Below are 15,253 nucleotides of genomic sequence, written 5' to 3' on the forward strand. Positions count from 1 at the left end.
AAAAGTAGTTCCTAACTCTCCTCCTCAACAATATTAAAAACAAAAATTTTTTTAATGTTTTTTAAGAGAGTGAGAGAGTGCACGTAAGGGTACGTGTGAGTGGGGGAAGGGCAGAGATAGAGGGAAACAGAGAATCTGAAACAGGCTTGGCACTATCAGCCCAAAGCCTGACGTGGGGCTTGAACTCATGAACCATGAGATCATGACCTGAGCCAAAGCTGGATGCTCAACCAACTGAGCCACCCAGGTGCTCCAACAATGAACATTTAAAATGATAATGTAAAGATTTTTATATATTACATGTACTTGTTCATTCTTTTATTTTGAGGCCCTTTAAAAATTCTAATAAAGACCATTAGTAAAGGCTCCTTTCTTTGAGACCCATGGCTGTTTCTTTCCTTAATAAAGGTATACCACTCTAGGTAAATTTAATGAAGAAAATGTGGATTTATGGCGAATTAGAGTGAAATTATTTTGTTTTATAAAAATGTGGGAGCCTAAGAGGTACAGGTACATGGAATTAAAGCACAGGAATGCTAAAACTATAATTAAATTAAAATGTTAAATAGGGGCACCTGGATGGCTCAGTCGAGAGTCTGACTCTTGATTTTGGCTCAGATAATGATCCCAGGGTTGTGGGATCAAGGCCCACATCAGGGCCTCCATGCTTAGCATGGAGCCTGCTTAAGATTCTGTCTCTCTCTCCCTCTGCCCCCCTCCCCCACTTGCACACTCTCTAATAAAAATAAATAAAAATGTTAACTAACTGTCCATGTAAAAATAGGGATGATATTATGGGAATTGATTATAGGCCAAAAGGTCACGGGAAGATATGAATGTTACTTAAAACAAATTTCAATTCTACTACAAAGAAAAAAAGATTTGGGACCACTTCAGGTATTTACACATCTGCTGAAAACTTCAACCTGAACACAGCAGAAAACCTAAGAAATTCTTGATTTGCCTCAACAATTTAATTTCTCAAAAAGCTGGGAAAGAAATAAGAACTGTTATCTGTCCTGACCATCACCAATAAATTAACTGGATATGAAAATGACCAAAATGCTTGGAAAAAGAGAACATCTCATTTTAGAATTTATAATAGAATAAAAAGAAAATTCTAAACATAGATATACAAACTAATTTTTAGAAAATTTGATCTAAAAACATTCAGTGCACATCTGATGATGCCAAAGAATTATTTCTAATGAGAGTGAAAGTAGTATTGTGCTTATGCTTAAACAAGTCCTTATCTTCTATTGCAATATTTAGTAATTGAATAATATGGTGTCTGGATGGAATCTGCTTCAAAATAGTCCAGGATGCTGAGGTTTGAGTGGCATAGATGAAATAAGAATGCCATGAGTTGGTAAGTGTTAAAGATGGATAAGCTGAGGTTCATTTTACTCTTCACTCTATTTTTCTACATGTTTGAAATTTTCCAAAATAAAAAGTTGTTTTTTTAAAGTTCAATGCAAAGACAGGCAAATCTGAAACTAAAATAATAAAACAAGCAATGAGGAGGAAGAGGACAATGATGAAAACTATCATTTATTTCTTTAAGTTGTCCCAGGAACTGTTCTTCACATGTTACATACATTAAATTCTATATGGTTGCTATACTAATTATCTCTATTTTGGAAAAAATTAAGAGGTTCATGTACAAAGAGTAAGTGACTTGCTCAAGGTCCCACGGCTAAGAAGACGGGGAGCAGGGATTTCAACTCAGGCTATCTAGTTTGAGTCATAGCTCTTAGCTACTATGTCATCTGACTCCGAAGAGCTCCAAAGGCCAATTCAGCACTAGAATAATGAGTATAAAAAGAGGTTCTTATATAAAGAAATTAAAAATGTATACAGAGCTCAAGCTATTAAAGACAAATGATCAAAAGACAGAGTGGGGAGGACATGTAATACCCCAAACTAAATAACAGTATAAATCTATTAAAAATAACATAAAAATATAGACAATCACAACTGGGTAAGGATTGAAAATTTTTAAATACAGAGTCAGACTGAGTTCCAATCCTATCTCTCAGCCATATACTTGAGTGACTATAAGCAAATTATTTAAGTTTTAATTTCCCAATCTTTAAAATGGGGGCTAATAATAATAGTCAGACCATATTGGATTATTAGGAAAGATAAAATATAAGGTTCTTAACATAGTATCTGTCACATGTTAATGCAATAAATAACTGTTAGCTATAATTAAAAATAAAACAGCAAGGGGCACCTGGATGGCTCAGGTGGCTAGATGTCCAACTCTTGATTTCGGCCCAGGTCATGATCTCATGGTTTGTGGGATTGAGCCCTGCATCCGGCTCTGCGCTGATGGAGCCTGCTCATCAGCTCGGGATTCTCTCTCTCTTCTCTCTCTGCCCCTCCCATTCCATTTGCATACACACGCATGTATGCATGCTCTCTTGCTCTCAAAATAAACATTTTTAAAAAGAGCAACAAAAGTCACATTGAAGGGGGCGCCTGGGTGGCTCAGATGGTTAAGCGTCTGACCCTTGATTTTGGCTCAGGTCATGATCTCATGGTTTGTGAAGTCAAGCTCCATGTGGGTCTCTGTGCTGACAGCATGGAAACCGCCTGGGATTCTTTCTCTCCCCCTCCCCTGCTCACTCTCAAAATAAATAAACAACTTAAAAAATCACATTGAAAAATGTCCACTTTCACCTCCTGTATCCAACATTACACTGGATGTTCTAGTCAGGGCAATTAAGCAAGAATACAAACAGCACTCAGATTGGAAAAGAGGTAGTAAAGTTATCTCTATTAGCAGATGACGTGATCTTATATATAAAAAATCCTGAGAAATACACACACACACACACACACACACACACACACACACACACACAATTACAGCTAATAAATTACTTCAGCAAGCTGCAGAATACAATGCCATCAATAAAAATAAATCAATGATATTTCTATACGGTAGTAATGAACAATCCAAAAGTGAAGTGAAGAAAAACAATTCCATCTACAATGGCATCAAGAAGAATAAAATAACTAGGAATAAAATAGGATAAATGCAAGACCTATAACCTGAAAATTACAAAACATAAGTTGAAAGAAATTAAAGACCTAAGTGAGTGGAAAGACATCCAATGCCCATGGATTGAAAGAATAAACACTGTTAAAATCTCAAAACAGATTAATCTACACACTGTTCTACAAATTCATCTATAGACTCAATATAATCCCTGTCAAAATTGCAGCTGTTTTTTGAAATTTATAAGTTGATCCTAATGTTCATATGGAAATACAGGAGACCCTGAATAGCCAAAACAATCTTGAAAAGGAACAAAATTTTAAGGCTCACACTTTCCAACTTCAAAACTTATTAAAAAGCTACAGTAATCACTACTGTCTGGTACTGGCATAAGGACAAAGACCAATAGAACTGAGAGTTCAGAAATAAATCCATGCATTTATGGACAACTGATTTCGACAATATAATGGGGACAGGAAAGTCTTCAAACAGTACAATGACAAAAAAAGAATGAAGTTGGACCCCTACCTCCCACTATTTAAAAACTCAAAATGGATCAAAGCAAATGTTGGCAAGGAAGCAGAAAAACTGGAATCCTTTTGTTATGCTCATCAGAATGTAAAATGGTGCAGCTACTATGGAAAACAGTATAGTGGCTCCTCAAAAAATTAAACACAGAATTACCATTTGATCCAGCAATTCCACTTCTGGGTATATACCCAAAAGAAGTGAAAGCAAGGACTTGAGCAGATATTTGTGCACTCACGTTCATAGCAGGGTTATTCACAATAGCCAAGAGGTGGAGGCGATCCAAACGTCCATCGAGAGATGAATGGATAGAGAAAATATGGTACATACAATAGAATATTATTCAGTCTTAAAAAAAAGGAAATCACATCACATGCTACAACATGAATGAAACTTGAGGACATGATTCAACTTACGAGGCATCTAAACTCATAGAAACAAAGATGGTGGTTGCCAGGAGCTGAGGGAGGTAAGGAGTTTTTGTTCTGTGGGTGTAGTTTCAGTCATGTAGGATGGAAGAATTCTGTGGATCTGTTGCACAACAATGTGAATGTGGTTGACAATAATGAACTAGATGCCTGGAAATTGTTTGAAGGCTGACTTTTATGGTTTTGTTTGGGTTTTGTCCCCCAAAATAGCATATACGTAAACTCCATATTTAAATATGAAAATAATCACACAAGCTCAGGTTTGGGATAGAAAGATTTAAGTATTGTTTTCTTTTGCCCATTGGGGATTATAAGATTAAATACAGCTTTAGAGACATGTTCCCTCCCCCAAAGGAAGAAAATTCTGAGGCATTCTACAACAAATGAATCTTGAAGACATTGTGGTAAGTGAAATAAAACAGTCACAAAAACACAAATATTGTATGATTCCACATGTATTAGTTACAAAGAATAGTCAAATTCATTGAGAAAGAAAGAAGGGTTGTCAGGGGCTGGGGAGGGAAGGGGAGTTACTGTTTAATTAGTATTTAATTCCACTTTGGGAAGACAAAAAGTTCTAGAGATGGATGGTGGTGATGGTTGCACAACAATAGAAATGTACTTAATGTCACTGAACTATACACTTAAAAATACTTAACATGGTAAGTTTGATATTATGTATATTTTACCACAATTTAAAAAATGGATTAAAGACCTAAATGTAAGAGGTAAAATTTTAAGAAAAATCTTGTAATCTTGGATTAGGCACAGTTTTGACACGACATCAAAAGCACAAGCAACAAAAGAGTAAATAAGACTTCACAACATTAAAAACTTTATCCTTCAAAGGACTCCATCAAGAAAGTAAAAAAAAAAAACAACATAGAATGAAAGAAAATATTTGCAAATCATGTATCTCATGAAGGATTAGTATCCAGTATATTTAAAGAATTCTTACAACGTAAAGTCACCCAATTAGAAAATGGGTAAATGGTTTGAATAGACATCTCCAAAGATAGCCAAATGGCCAATAAATAGATGAAAAGATGCTCAATGCCATTAGTCATTAGGGAAAGGCAAATCAGAACCACAATGAGATACTAGTAGAATGGCTATATAACAAAAAAGACAGACAGACAGACAATAACAAGTGTTGGAGAGAATGTGGCAAAATTGGAACTCTTGTGTACTGATGATGGAAATGTAAAATGGCACAGCCATGGAAAACAGTCTGGCAGTTACTCAAAAAGTTAAACATGGAGTTACCATTTGACCTCGTAATTCTACTCCTAGGTATATACTCAAGAAAAAATGAAAACATGTCCATATAAAAATTTGGTCAAGGGCACCTGGATGGCTCAGTCGGTTAAGCTTCCAACTTCAGCTCAGGTCATGATCTTGCATTTTGTGGGTTCGAGCCCCATGTCGGGCTCTGTGCTGTCAGCTCACAGCCTGGACCTGCTTCAGAGTCTGTGTCTCCCTCTCATCCCTCCCCTGCTTGCTCTCTCCCTCCCCCTCTCTTAAACATTAAAAAAAATGGTCACAGCAACACTTTTCATAAATACCAAAAAGTGGAAACAATTCAAATTCTCATCAACTGATGAATGGATAAACAACATGTGGTAATATTATTCAGACATAAAAAGGAATGAAAAAAAAAGGGAAATGTTCTGATACATGTTACAACATGAACCTTGAAAACATGTTAAATGAAAGAAACCAGAAACAAACTGCTACATATTACATAATTTCATTTATATGAAATGACCAGAATAGAAAATCCCATAGACACAGAAAGTATGTGAGCGGAGCTGGGTTGAGGGGGATATGGGAAGTGACTGATCATGAGTTTGGAGAGGTTTTTTTTGTTTTTGTTTTATTTTTTTAGGGGAGGAAGGTACTAATGAAAATGTTCTGGAATTAGAGAGTGGTGGCAGCTGCACAACTTTGTGAATATACTAAAAAAGTCACTAAATTACACACTTTATAAGGGAAAGTTTTATTGTATGTGAATTATAGTCAACAAATACTTATGGAGAATAAAAAGTATATCGAGAACATTAATATTAAAAAAGAGATAGCCTATAATACAAGAGCAAAATATGCACTGCTACCACATGACAAAGAGTGGGCAGAAAGATTCTTCTTTACCTTCTGTTTTTCTGCCAATACTTGGTTCAAATGCACAATCTGAATAAACATTCTTCAAAGGAAACTGAATTTTCAAATGAGGCAGGGTGGTAGACAGTAAGTCAGAGTGTAAGCCAGAATGTAGCTTGAAAAAGGTTTAGGCCTGCCCCTCTAAATAATGTAAAAGAACTGAAATTCTGTCATTGAATTATTACTGATTCAAAATATATCAATCTAAAATAACATGTCAGGGTGTGGGGATGGCTCAGTTAAGCATCTGACTCTTGATTTCAGCTCTGGTCATGATCTCATGATACAGTCCCACACTGGGTTCTGCGCTGTCAGCACAGTGCCTGCTTAAGATTCTTTCTCTCTCTCTCTCTCTGCCTCTCCTGCATACCCATGCACTTGCACTCTCACTTTCAGTCTCTGTCTCAAAAGACGTACACGTTAAAAAATAAAAAAATGGGGTGGGGGGGGGGCAGTGCCTGGGTGGCTCAGTAGGTTAAGTGTCTGACTTTGGCTCAGGTCACGATCTCGTGGTTCATGGGTGTGAGCCCCGCATCGGGCTCCATGCTGATGGTGCAGAGGCTGCTTGAGATTCTCTCTCTCTCTGTCTCTCTCTCTCTCTCTCTTTTCTCTCTCTCTGTCCCTCCCCAACTTGTACTCTCTGTCTCAAAATAAATAAATAAACTTTAAAAATAAGTAAAAATAAAAATAAAACGACATGTCAGGGAAAACAAAAATAACATGTCAGGGTCAAAGTGTGGATAAGAGGAAATATGATAATTTCTAAAGAGAAAAATAAGTAGGTCTAGAAATTCCAGACTGGGGTGCTTGGGTGGCTCAGTCGGTTAGGCATCCAACTTTGGCCCAGGTCATGATCTCATGGCTCATGGGCTCGAGGCCCATGTCGGGCTCTGTGCTGACAGCTCAGAGCCTGAAGCCTGCTTTGGATTCTGTGTCTCCATCTCTACCTCTGCCCCTCCTCTGCTCGAGCTCTGTCTCTCTCTCAAAAATAAACATTAAAAATTAAAAAAAAAAAAAAAAAAAAGAAAAGAAATTCCAGGCCAAACTAATTCCTTGCAAAATTTAAAACTGAATTAAACAAAATGTTTGTAAAGTTAGAAAAGGAAAAAGCCAGAGGATTCACCACGGACAATTCAAACCAAATAAAATGTAATTTCTATTTTCATATGTTTGCTTCAGTGCAGGTAAGAACCCTGTAGGCATAGTATAACTTAATTACAGCAAGCAATTTGGCAAAATGTTTCATGATATCCATACAAAATGGCGTATGGGCTTGATAATAACAAGTGACACTAACAGTTATCGAACAACCACAATGTGTGTTGATTAATGGACTGATGTTAATCTGAAGGGATTCTAGCTGAGCTGCACTTTTCAGAGCCCTTTATTCTGTCATTTTAACATTTTTATCAACAACTCGAGGACCACGTAGATATGCCTACCAAATATGAAAATGACAAAAAAAATTGTAATAAATGCCTAAATCAAGATTAACGAAATGAAATATAAAAGCCTGATTTAAATATAAAAGCCTAATGTATACACACACACACGCAAATACCAAAAAAAGAAAAAAAAATCATTACACAAAAACAGGGTTAGGGAGATTTAGTTTAACAACTTGTATATAAAAGATACCGAGTGCAATCGACACTACTGGCTCATATTAACCATAAATAACAGAAACCAAAACTGTTAATGAAATATTTGGTTTCAAAACAATAGCATTTAGCTCAAGCAAGGTGTATCCACCACACTGTCTGGTCAGATATCGTCTAAAATACTGAGTACAGGGGAGCCTAGCTGGCTCAGTCAGTAGAGCATGTGACTTTTGAGCCCAGGGTTGTGAGTTCAAGCCCCACATCGGGTGTAGAGAGTCCTTTAAAAAATAAAATCTTCAAATAAAATAAAATGCTGAGTACAACTCTGAGTAACATGTTTAATGACAATGAGCAACTAGAATTCATTAAGAGAAAAATGATCATGGTTGAAGGATCAGAGAATGATATTACCTTAGGAATAATAAAATAAATTGGGATTGTTTTGCTCCACAGAAGAGAGGAGAATGCTCAGAGTGTGTGGTGGGTAGAAGAGGTCAGCCAGATCATGATAGCGGTCTTCAAATATTTTAAGGGGCCATTCACGTGGAAAAGGTATTATACTTAGAAAATGCAAAATACAATGGGAACAGCATAGGCTTTGATGTCATAAAGTCCTGGATTCAAATCCCAACTCCAACATTAAAACTGTGTGTTATTTGATGCTTAGAAAGACCACATTTCCTTACCTAGGAAATGATACTTACCTCACAAATGGATGAAAATTAAATGTAAAAATGTTTTTAAGCTACCTGGCATAGCCTGATACACTGTGACGTACAATGATGTTAGTTCCCTTCTCTAGACTTTTCCAATCTGTTCTAGAACAGTGCTTTCCAAACTGAGAAACAACCCGTTAATTCATTAATGGGTCACAAAATCAGCTTAATGGGTTGTAACTAGCATTTTTCCCCTAAAGAAACAGAATAGAATAGAAAATATTAGAGTTTGCCACAAAACTACAGTTCTGTGAAACTTCTGTTTCAATTATTCATATATCCATGTACTAGTCTATGATATAAAATGTTTTTCTTTATCATGAAGGTGGGTCCAAAAAAAAAAAAAAATGTCTCTGAAAGTCACTGCTCTGAAGCACTGTTTTCTAATTGTGTTCCTTGGGAGCTCAAAAAACATTTACCACTTAGAAATGTACTATATTCAATATGCATCAGTGTATCAAACAAGTCCAATATTAAAGAAGCCTCTTTTTGTTAAACTTTCTTCCCCCACATATATTTAACCTTAGACCCACCATTATTTTTTCACACAGTATCTATTAACACTTTCATAACTAGCATTTTATGAAGGAGGGAAAACATTCCTCTAGATGGAAGAGAAGGTACAATGGGTATAAGTTACAGAAAGTAGATTTCCAGTTTGCTAAGAAAAGACTCTCGATTCTTTGAATCTTCCTCCCCCTGCCACTAACACCTGCCCCCTTACCACTTATACTCCAAAAACACACTCTAAAGCACTTTAAGTACAACTTATAAAACTTTCAGTTCACACAAATCTTTTCAGAAAAAGGACAGGATCAAGATACGTTGCCAGGATTAAAGCAGTAAGGAACTACCTGCTCAAAAGAAAAGTCTGCCATAGTATTTAAGATGTCTTGCTTTACCTGAACAAAGTCTGTGCTCAGAAAGCAAAGTAGCAGAGTACGTATTCAGTTTCTCCAAGAGGAGTCTATGTTCTAATAATACATAATCTAAAATGGGCTCATGAGTGCAGCTAACACTCATTATTAAGAGCATCATTATCATCATCACTTGGAAGAGGCAAGTGAGGATAGATGATTCTGGATTCTTTTAAAGTGTACACACACCCAGAATTCCTTTGGGAGGGCGTGATCTCACACTAATATGAAAAACTGTCACTACCATAATCAGTTCTAATAATATTTGGTATTACTTGGAAATAAAATAATGGCTTGATATCACATATTCAAGAGTTTCTCTGTAATTCAAACCTTCCTAATTGGGAGTTACAAATATCTGACTCTGCTCTAGCAGTTGTCAGAGCATAAAAGGCCCTTCCCACTCTTTCCCCACCCCAGGCTCCAAAGTTTTCCTCAACTACTTTGAACCATTATTTTTTCCCAATTTCTGAGCATTCTCAGTATTTTTGCTCCTCTCGTTTTGTTTTGGGTTTTTTGTTTGTTTGTTTGCAACTCACTGTTTATCTCCTAGTTTATTCAGCTGCATAAAACTTGGCTCCCACCAAGACTGTAACTGCCTTAATGAACAGGGATCAACATATTAAGAATCTTCAGACTTTCCCACAAATCCTTAAGAGCTCACTGAATACTTTGTGACTTAAATAACTAGGCTCAAGAGTAATAGTTTTGGAGAGTTTACTGTATGCCAGAACCAGTGCTAAAAGTATACCCGGATTAGCTCATGTAATCTTCACCACTCCGCAGAAATAAGCACTATTCTTTTCTCCATCAAACAGAGGAAGAAAGTGAGGCTCAGACTTAACTTGCCCAAGGTCATACAGCTAGTGTGGCAGAGCCAGGGCCTGAATCCCAAGCAAAGCTCTTAACTAAGTAACTGTAAAGTTGCACCCCTGCAATATCAGAGTCCATGAAGAATTTCCACTTCACTGAGTTACAAGTTTCAATTTCAACCGAGTTGAGACATTGTAGCTAAACATCAAAACTTTAAATTAAGAAAAGAATTTCTTATAGACATCTTTATGGGGTTGCAATAAAAAAAGAGGGAGAACGCCTCCGATGTCCTTTCTATTTATGTGATATTATGGTGTGGGTCACAATCCTACCAAGAAGTGGCTTGTGAGAATACAGCTTTGGTTTAGATTTTTAAATAGGGCTCCTTTTCTCTGCTCCGAGGATGACATGGAAAATTAAGGAGGGATGTGGTAACTGTCACCTCCCAGCTCCGAAAACTGCCAGCCCCAATTCTTGTTTAAAAAATAAGAGCCGGGCTCTTGTTCCACCCCTTGACTTTCCACACAAAGCAGTACCATCCTCTGCCCTCTTCACACAAAGCAAGCTTTACCCCACTACCCAAAGGGGAGTGCTGATTCACATGGTCTCCCCGTCGCCGCCAGAAACGTACCCATCTCCCAGCGGTCCGAAACACTGACCACCGCGCTTAGACCGCTTCGGTCTGCCCTCCCCACCCCCACCCCGCGTCCGGCGACACCTCATCGAACAGACCCCTCCCCGACATCCAAAATGCTCAGGCCACCTTCCGAAAGCCAGTATTTCACACAAAGCGAGATCCCTTCCTTACAAAGCGGTTTCCCACCACCCCCCCCGACTCCTCCCACGGCGAGCAGCCCCCTTCCCGGGCCGTGCCAAACCACAGACCCCGCAACGGGGTCCAGAACCCAGAGAGTGCACAAGCCAGGGGGACAGCCAGCTACAAATCCTGTTCCTCCAGCACGCCTCGAATGCCCCCAACTCCAGTCGACCTCTCCGCAGCCAAAGCTAGCCAAGCACGAGTCCCCGTCCGAGAGCGGATCCCGCTACACAAAGCGAGGTGTCTCACCAGGGCTACCCGCGGAGGACGCTCTCCGCCCCCGGGCCCGTCCCCGCCCAGCCCCGGCCAGGCGGCCCGCGCTCACCAGCTCTCCTCCTCCTCCTCCCAGCCTGACAGGCGCTCCAGCTCCTCGGGCCGCAGCGGCTCCACCTCGTCCAGCAAGCCGCCCTCGCCCGCGGCCAGCAAGGAGGTGGCGTCCCGCAGCTCCTCGCTACTCGTCCGCCTCGGGCCCGACCCGACCCCGCCGCCCGACTTGGCGCTGAGGCCCAAGGGGAAGCCCCGAGGGGACGCCGTGCCGGAGGAGGGAGTGGACGCGCCGGCCCGAACCGGGCTGCCGGGCCCGAGGGAGCCGACGCCCTGCACGGCCCCCGAGCGGCTCCTCAGCTGTTCGTTCTGCTTCTCCAGCTTCTTCACCAGCTCCTGCAGCTTCCGCACCTCCTGGTCCGCATTCACGTTGGAGTTAACGTCCTCCATCCCGGCCCCGCCGCCTGTGCCGCCTGCCACCCGCTCAGACTCAGCGCCGGGGAGAGGGCCGGGGGGAAAGAGGCGTCGCCGCCGCCGCCGCCGCCGCCGCCGCCGCTCACTCTAGCCGAGGCGCCGGCATACAGCAGGGCCAGGCCCCACCGCCAGGGTCCCCCCAGCTCCGGTTCCGAAGCGCCGCTGGCCCCAGCCGAGCCGCCTCATCTGCGCCGGCTCCAGGATTGGGGGAGGCGGCGCCAATATCCGGCCTCGGCCGCCATCTTCCCTCCGTCCCTCCGCCCCCCGCAGCCCGGCCCCGTCGGTGACCTCAGAGCGTCGGGGGTGGACGCGGCCGCCGGCGAGCGCTGAGAGGACCGCGCGCCGAGCTCGCGGAGGGGCGGGGCCGTGGGCGAAGCCGGTGGGCGGGGCCTCGGCCGGAAGGGGCGGGGCGGGCGTCGGTGGAGGTGGGAAGCCGCCGGGCTGGCTGGGGAGAGCGATTCCGGCGGCAGGCGGGGCCCGGGCGGAGAGAGAAGCTGGCCGAGGCCGGAGAGGAGTGATGAGGGCTTGACTGCGGGAGGAGCTAAGATCGCAAACTCACAACTCGCACTCAGCTGCGCCTGTTGGTCTTGGATGGGGAGTGTGGTGTGCTCCCCACCCCCAAACACTGGCGTGTGGAACCAGCGCCCGAGTGTGACCTGTGTCCTGGCTGGCTCTCTGGTGGGCGCTTGGCCGGGCCCCTTGGACAGAGAGTTTATTTTGTCTGTTTGTTCAGCAAATATTTATTCGATGCCTGCTTGAAATAGGAGATTGTCAGGGCTGGCAGGAGCCTCGGGGTCCATCGGTGACCTGTTTCTTCCTCTGAAAATGAGAAAACAGAATCCCAAATCATTGAGACGTCTAAGATCAAAATAATAACCACAAGTTGCTGAATGCATACTATGGCCCAGACACTGTACTAAGCAATTTAAAGGCATCTTATCCATTAAAAGTTCTCCCGACTTAAAAGTTTATTGCACACTGGTTTGGAAGCGGGGATATAAAACCGCCCCCTCCTCCCCTTTGTCTATTAATTGACGCCTAATCTGCTCTTTGGATCGTTTCTTGGAAAAAACTTTGCCATAGTGTGTCTTGACTTTATATTTTTTTAAAGTGTATTTTTTTAAGTTTATTTATTTTTGATAGAGAGCTGGGGACGGGCAGAGAGACAATCCCAAGCAGGATCTGAGTTGTCAGCATAGAGCCAGATGCGGAACTTGAACTCACGAAATGGGAAATCCGGGTCTGAGCCAAAATCAAGAGTCCAGCACATAACCGACGGAGCCACCCAGGTGCCCCTAACGAGTGTATTAAAAGAACGTGATAAACATGTTGACATATAGCGATGAATGCTGAGAGATGTAAGAATGTAAAATTTTTTCAGTGACGCCCGTTTATAATGTGTACTAGTAACAGCGAAACAAACCAAACCCAGTTAAATACTTTCTCTTGATCGCATTCATTATTTTTCAGATGTCAGCTGTGTACTTGGCTTCTGTTTGCAGCTTTCCTCTAATTGCCTCCTCCACCCTTAGCTGCTAATGATCCAGCCCTATTCCACCTGGGTGTGGACTAATATGCCAGGGCTTACTTGTATCTTTCCGCCTCTCTGTGCTGTATTTTCCTTGCCTAGAATATTCTACCTGCCAGGTCTGATTCCCTTTCTTAAAATCCATGCTCACCTACCCAGGAAAACTTTTCCTGACAGTTCCACAAATACCTAGTTGTTCTCTAGCATCACCTGATCAATAGTTTTCAACAGGTGTTGACACTCTAAGTTTTTTTCTTCTTTTTTGTTGGTTTTGGCTATATACCTGATGACAAGGAACTATTTATTTGTGTTTTTCATGTCCACTGTCTGACACAGTGGTTTGTTGAAATATCTGGTTTGTTGAAAGTTGAGAAGAATGTAAATTCTGACACATCAAGGACTAGAGAGATGTTGATTCATAGCAAGAAAAGCAATTCAAAGTTTGCTGACTACCTATAAATATGTATTTTCATAGGTCTGTATACCTGGTCAAAGGGTGTCTTTGGTAACACAATAACTGTGAACTAATATACATTATCTGTATGATGCATGTCTGAGTACCAAAGCTATCTCTGACGCGTCTGAACTAGTTGCCGGAGAGTTCAACATCATGACTGCTTCACATATAGCACTTTTCACTTGCAGTTAACAGTTTGTGAAATAGATTCCAACGAGCCAAGTTCTGTAATGAGAACACTTCACACACATTTCTTGAAAAGAATAGTTCGTATGACATTGTGAAGTTGCATGCTAGTATTTCACGGAGGCAACAAGAAGTGGGTGTGATATGGAGCAATGAGTGGAGAATCAGAAGGCCCGATGGCTGATTCTAGCTATATCACGAATGTGATGCTTGACCTTAATCTCTGATCCTGAAGCAAGTCATACTGGCTCTGTATGTTCAAAATACATCGGAATACTTCCTCGTACCGCCACTGGTAATACTGTAGTTCAAGTGGCCATCTTGTCTTGCCTAGCTTACTGTGGTACTCTCTTAATGGGCTCTACCCCTTTGCTGTTTACAATCTATGATGCACACAGCAACCAGATGATCCTTTGTTTAGTCAGATCAGGTCAACATACTTAAAATATGAAGTCCTCTTCTTAGCTGTGAGACTGAATACTTGGCAACTTGTGCAAGTATCTCATTGACTACGAACCACTCTTCCCCTCTATTACTCCACTGTAGCCACGCTGGTCTTTTCATGTTCTTTAAACATGCCAAGCATGTACCTTGCTGTACCTTCTATCTAGGATCCATTCTTCCTCCACCTTGTCACATTACTCTCTCCATTCAGGTCTCAGCTCAAATATCACCCCCTAAGTTCACTATCCTCATTATTACGGCCCTCATAAAATAGTATCCCTATCATTCCCCACCTTTGCCTTTGACACATCATCTATTTCCTTCTTTGTTTATTGCCAATCTCTCCCCAGTAGAATATGAACTATGTGAAAACAGCGTTCACTGCAGTATTCCTGGTGCCTAGAACGGTACCTACTATATGGTAGGTGTTCAATAAATGAATGGAGATGGATTTAGGTTAAGTGAAGTCTCCTAACAGAATTTCAGATAAATGTGTTTGTTATATCTGCAATCATTAAAATGGAAGTTCCTGATAATGTTGAATGGTTTTTTTTTTTTTAATTTTTTTTTAACATTTATTTATTTTTGAGACAGAGAGAGACAGAGCATGAACAGGGGAGGGGCAGAGAGAGAGGGAGACACAGAATCTGAAACAGGCTGCAGGCTCTGAGCTGTCAGCACAGAGCCCGGCGCGGGGCTCGAACTCACGGACCGTGAGATCATGACCTGAGCCGAAGTCGGACGCTTAACCGACCAAGCCACCCAGGCGCCCCGAATGGTTTTTTTTTTAATTATATATTTCTCTTCCAAAAGAGCAACATGTCACACTATGTATGTCATCCTCAAAACTAGGTCATTCCCCACCTCCTGAGTGCCAACAGCCCTTAAGAACTGCTGAGGAGAGAAAGTCTCA

At 41.3% G+C, this 15,253-nt stretch overlaps 1 protein-coding gene across 2 annotated transcripts in view; it reads right to left on the reverse strand.

The window, feature by feature from the left end:
* Positions 1-12,685, reverse strand: part of SLAIN2 (SLAIN motif family member 2) — a 75,161-nt gene extending 62,476 nt beyond the window's left edge. For both annotated transcript variants that reach the window (XM_043572715.1, XM_043572714.1), the window contains exon 1: positions 11,313-12,685. In XM_043572715.1, the coding sequence (XP_043428650.1) occupies positions 11,313-11,701 (389 nt within the window). In that variant the 5' untranslated portion in view covers positions 11,702-12,685. The remainder of the gene's footprint in view (positions 1-11,312) is intronic.
* Positions 12,686-15,253: the final 2,568 nt, after the last annotated feature.

This window comes from Prionailurus bengalensis, chromosome B1, assembly GCF_016509475.1.
Source record: "Prionailurus bengalensis isolate Pbe53 chromosome B1, Fcat_Pben_1.1_paternal_pri, whole genome shotgun sequence".
Classification (NCBI taxonomy): domain Eukaryota; kingdom Metazoa; phylum Chordata; class Mammalia; order Carnivora; family Felidae; genus Prionailurus; species Prionailurus bengalensis.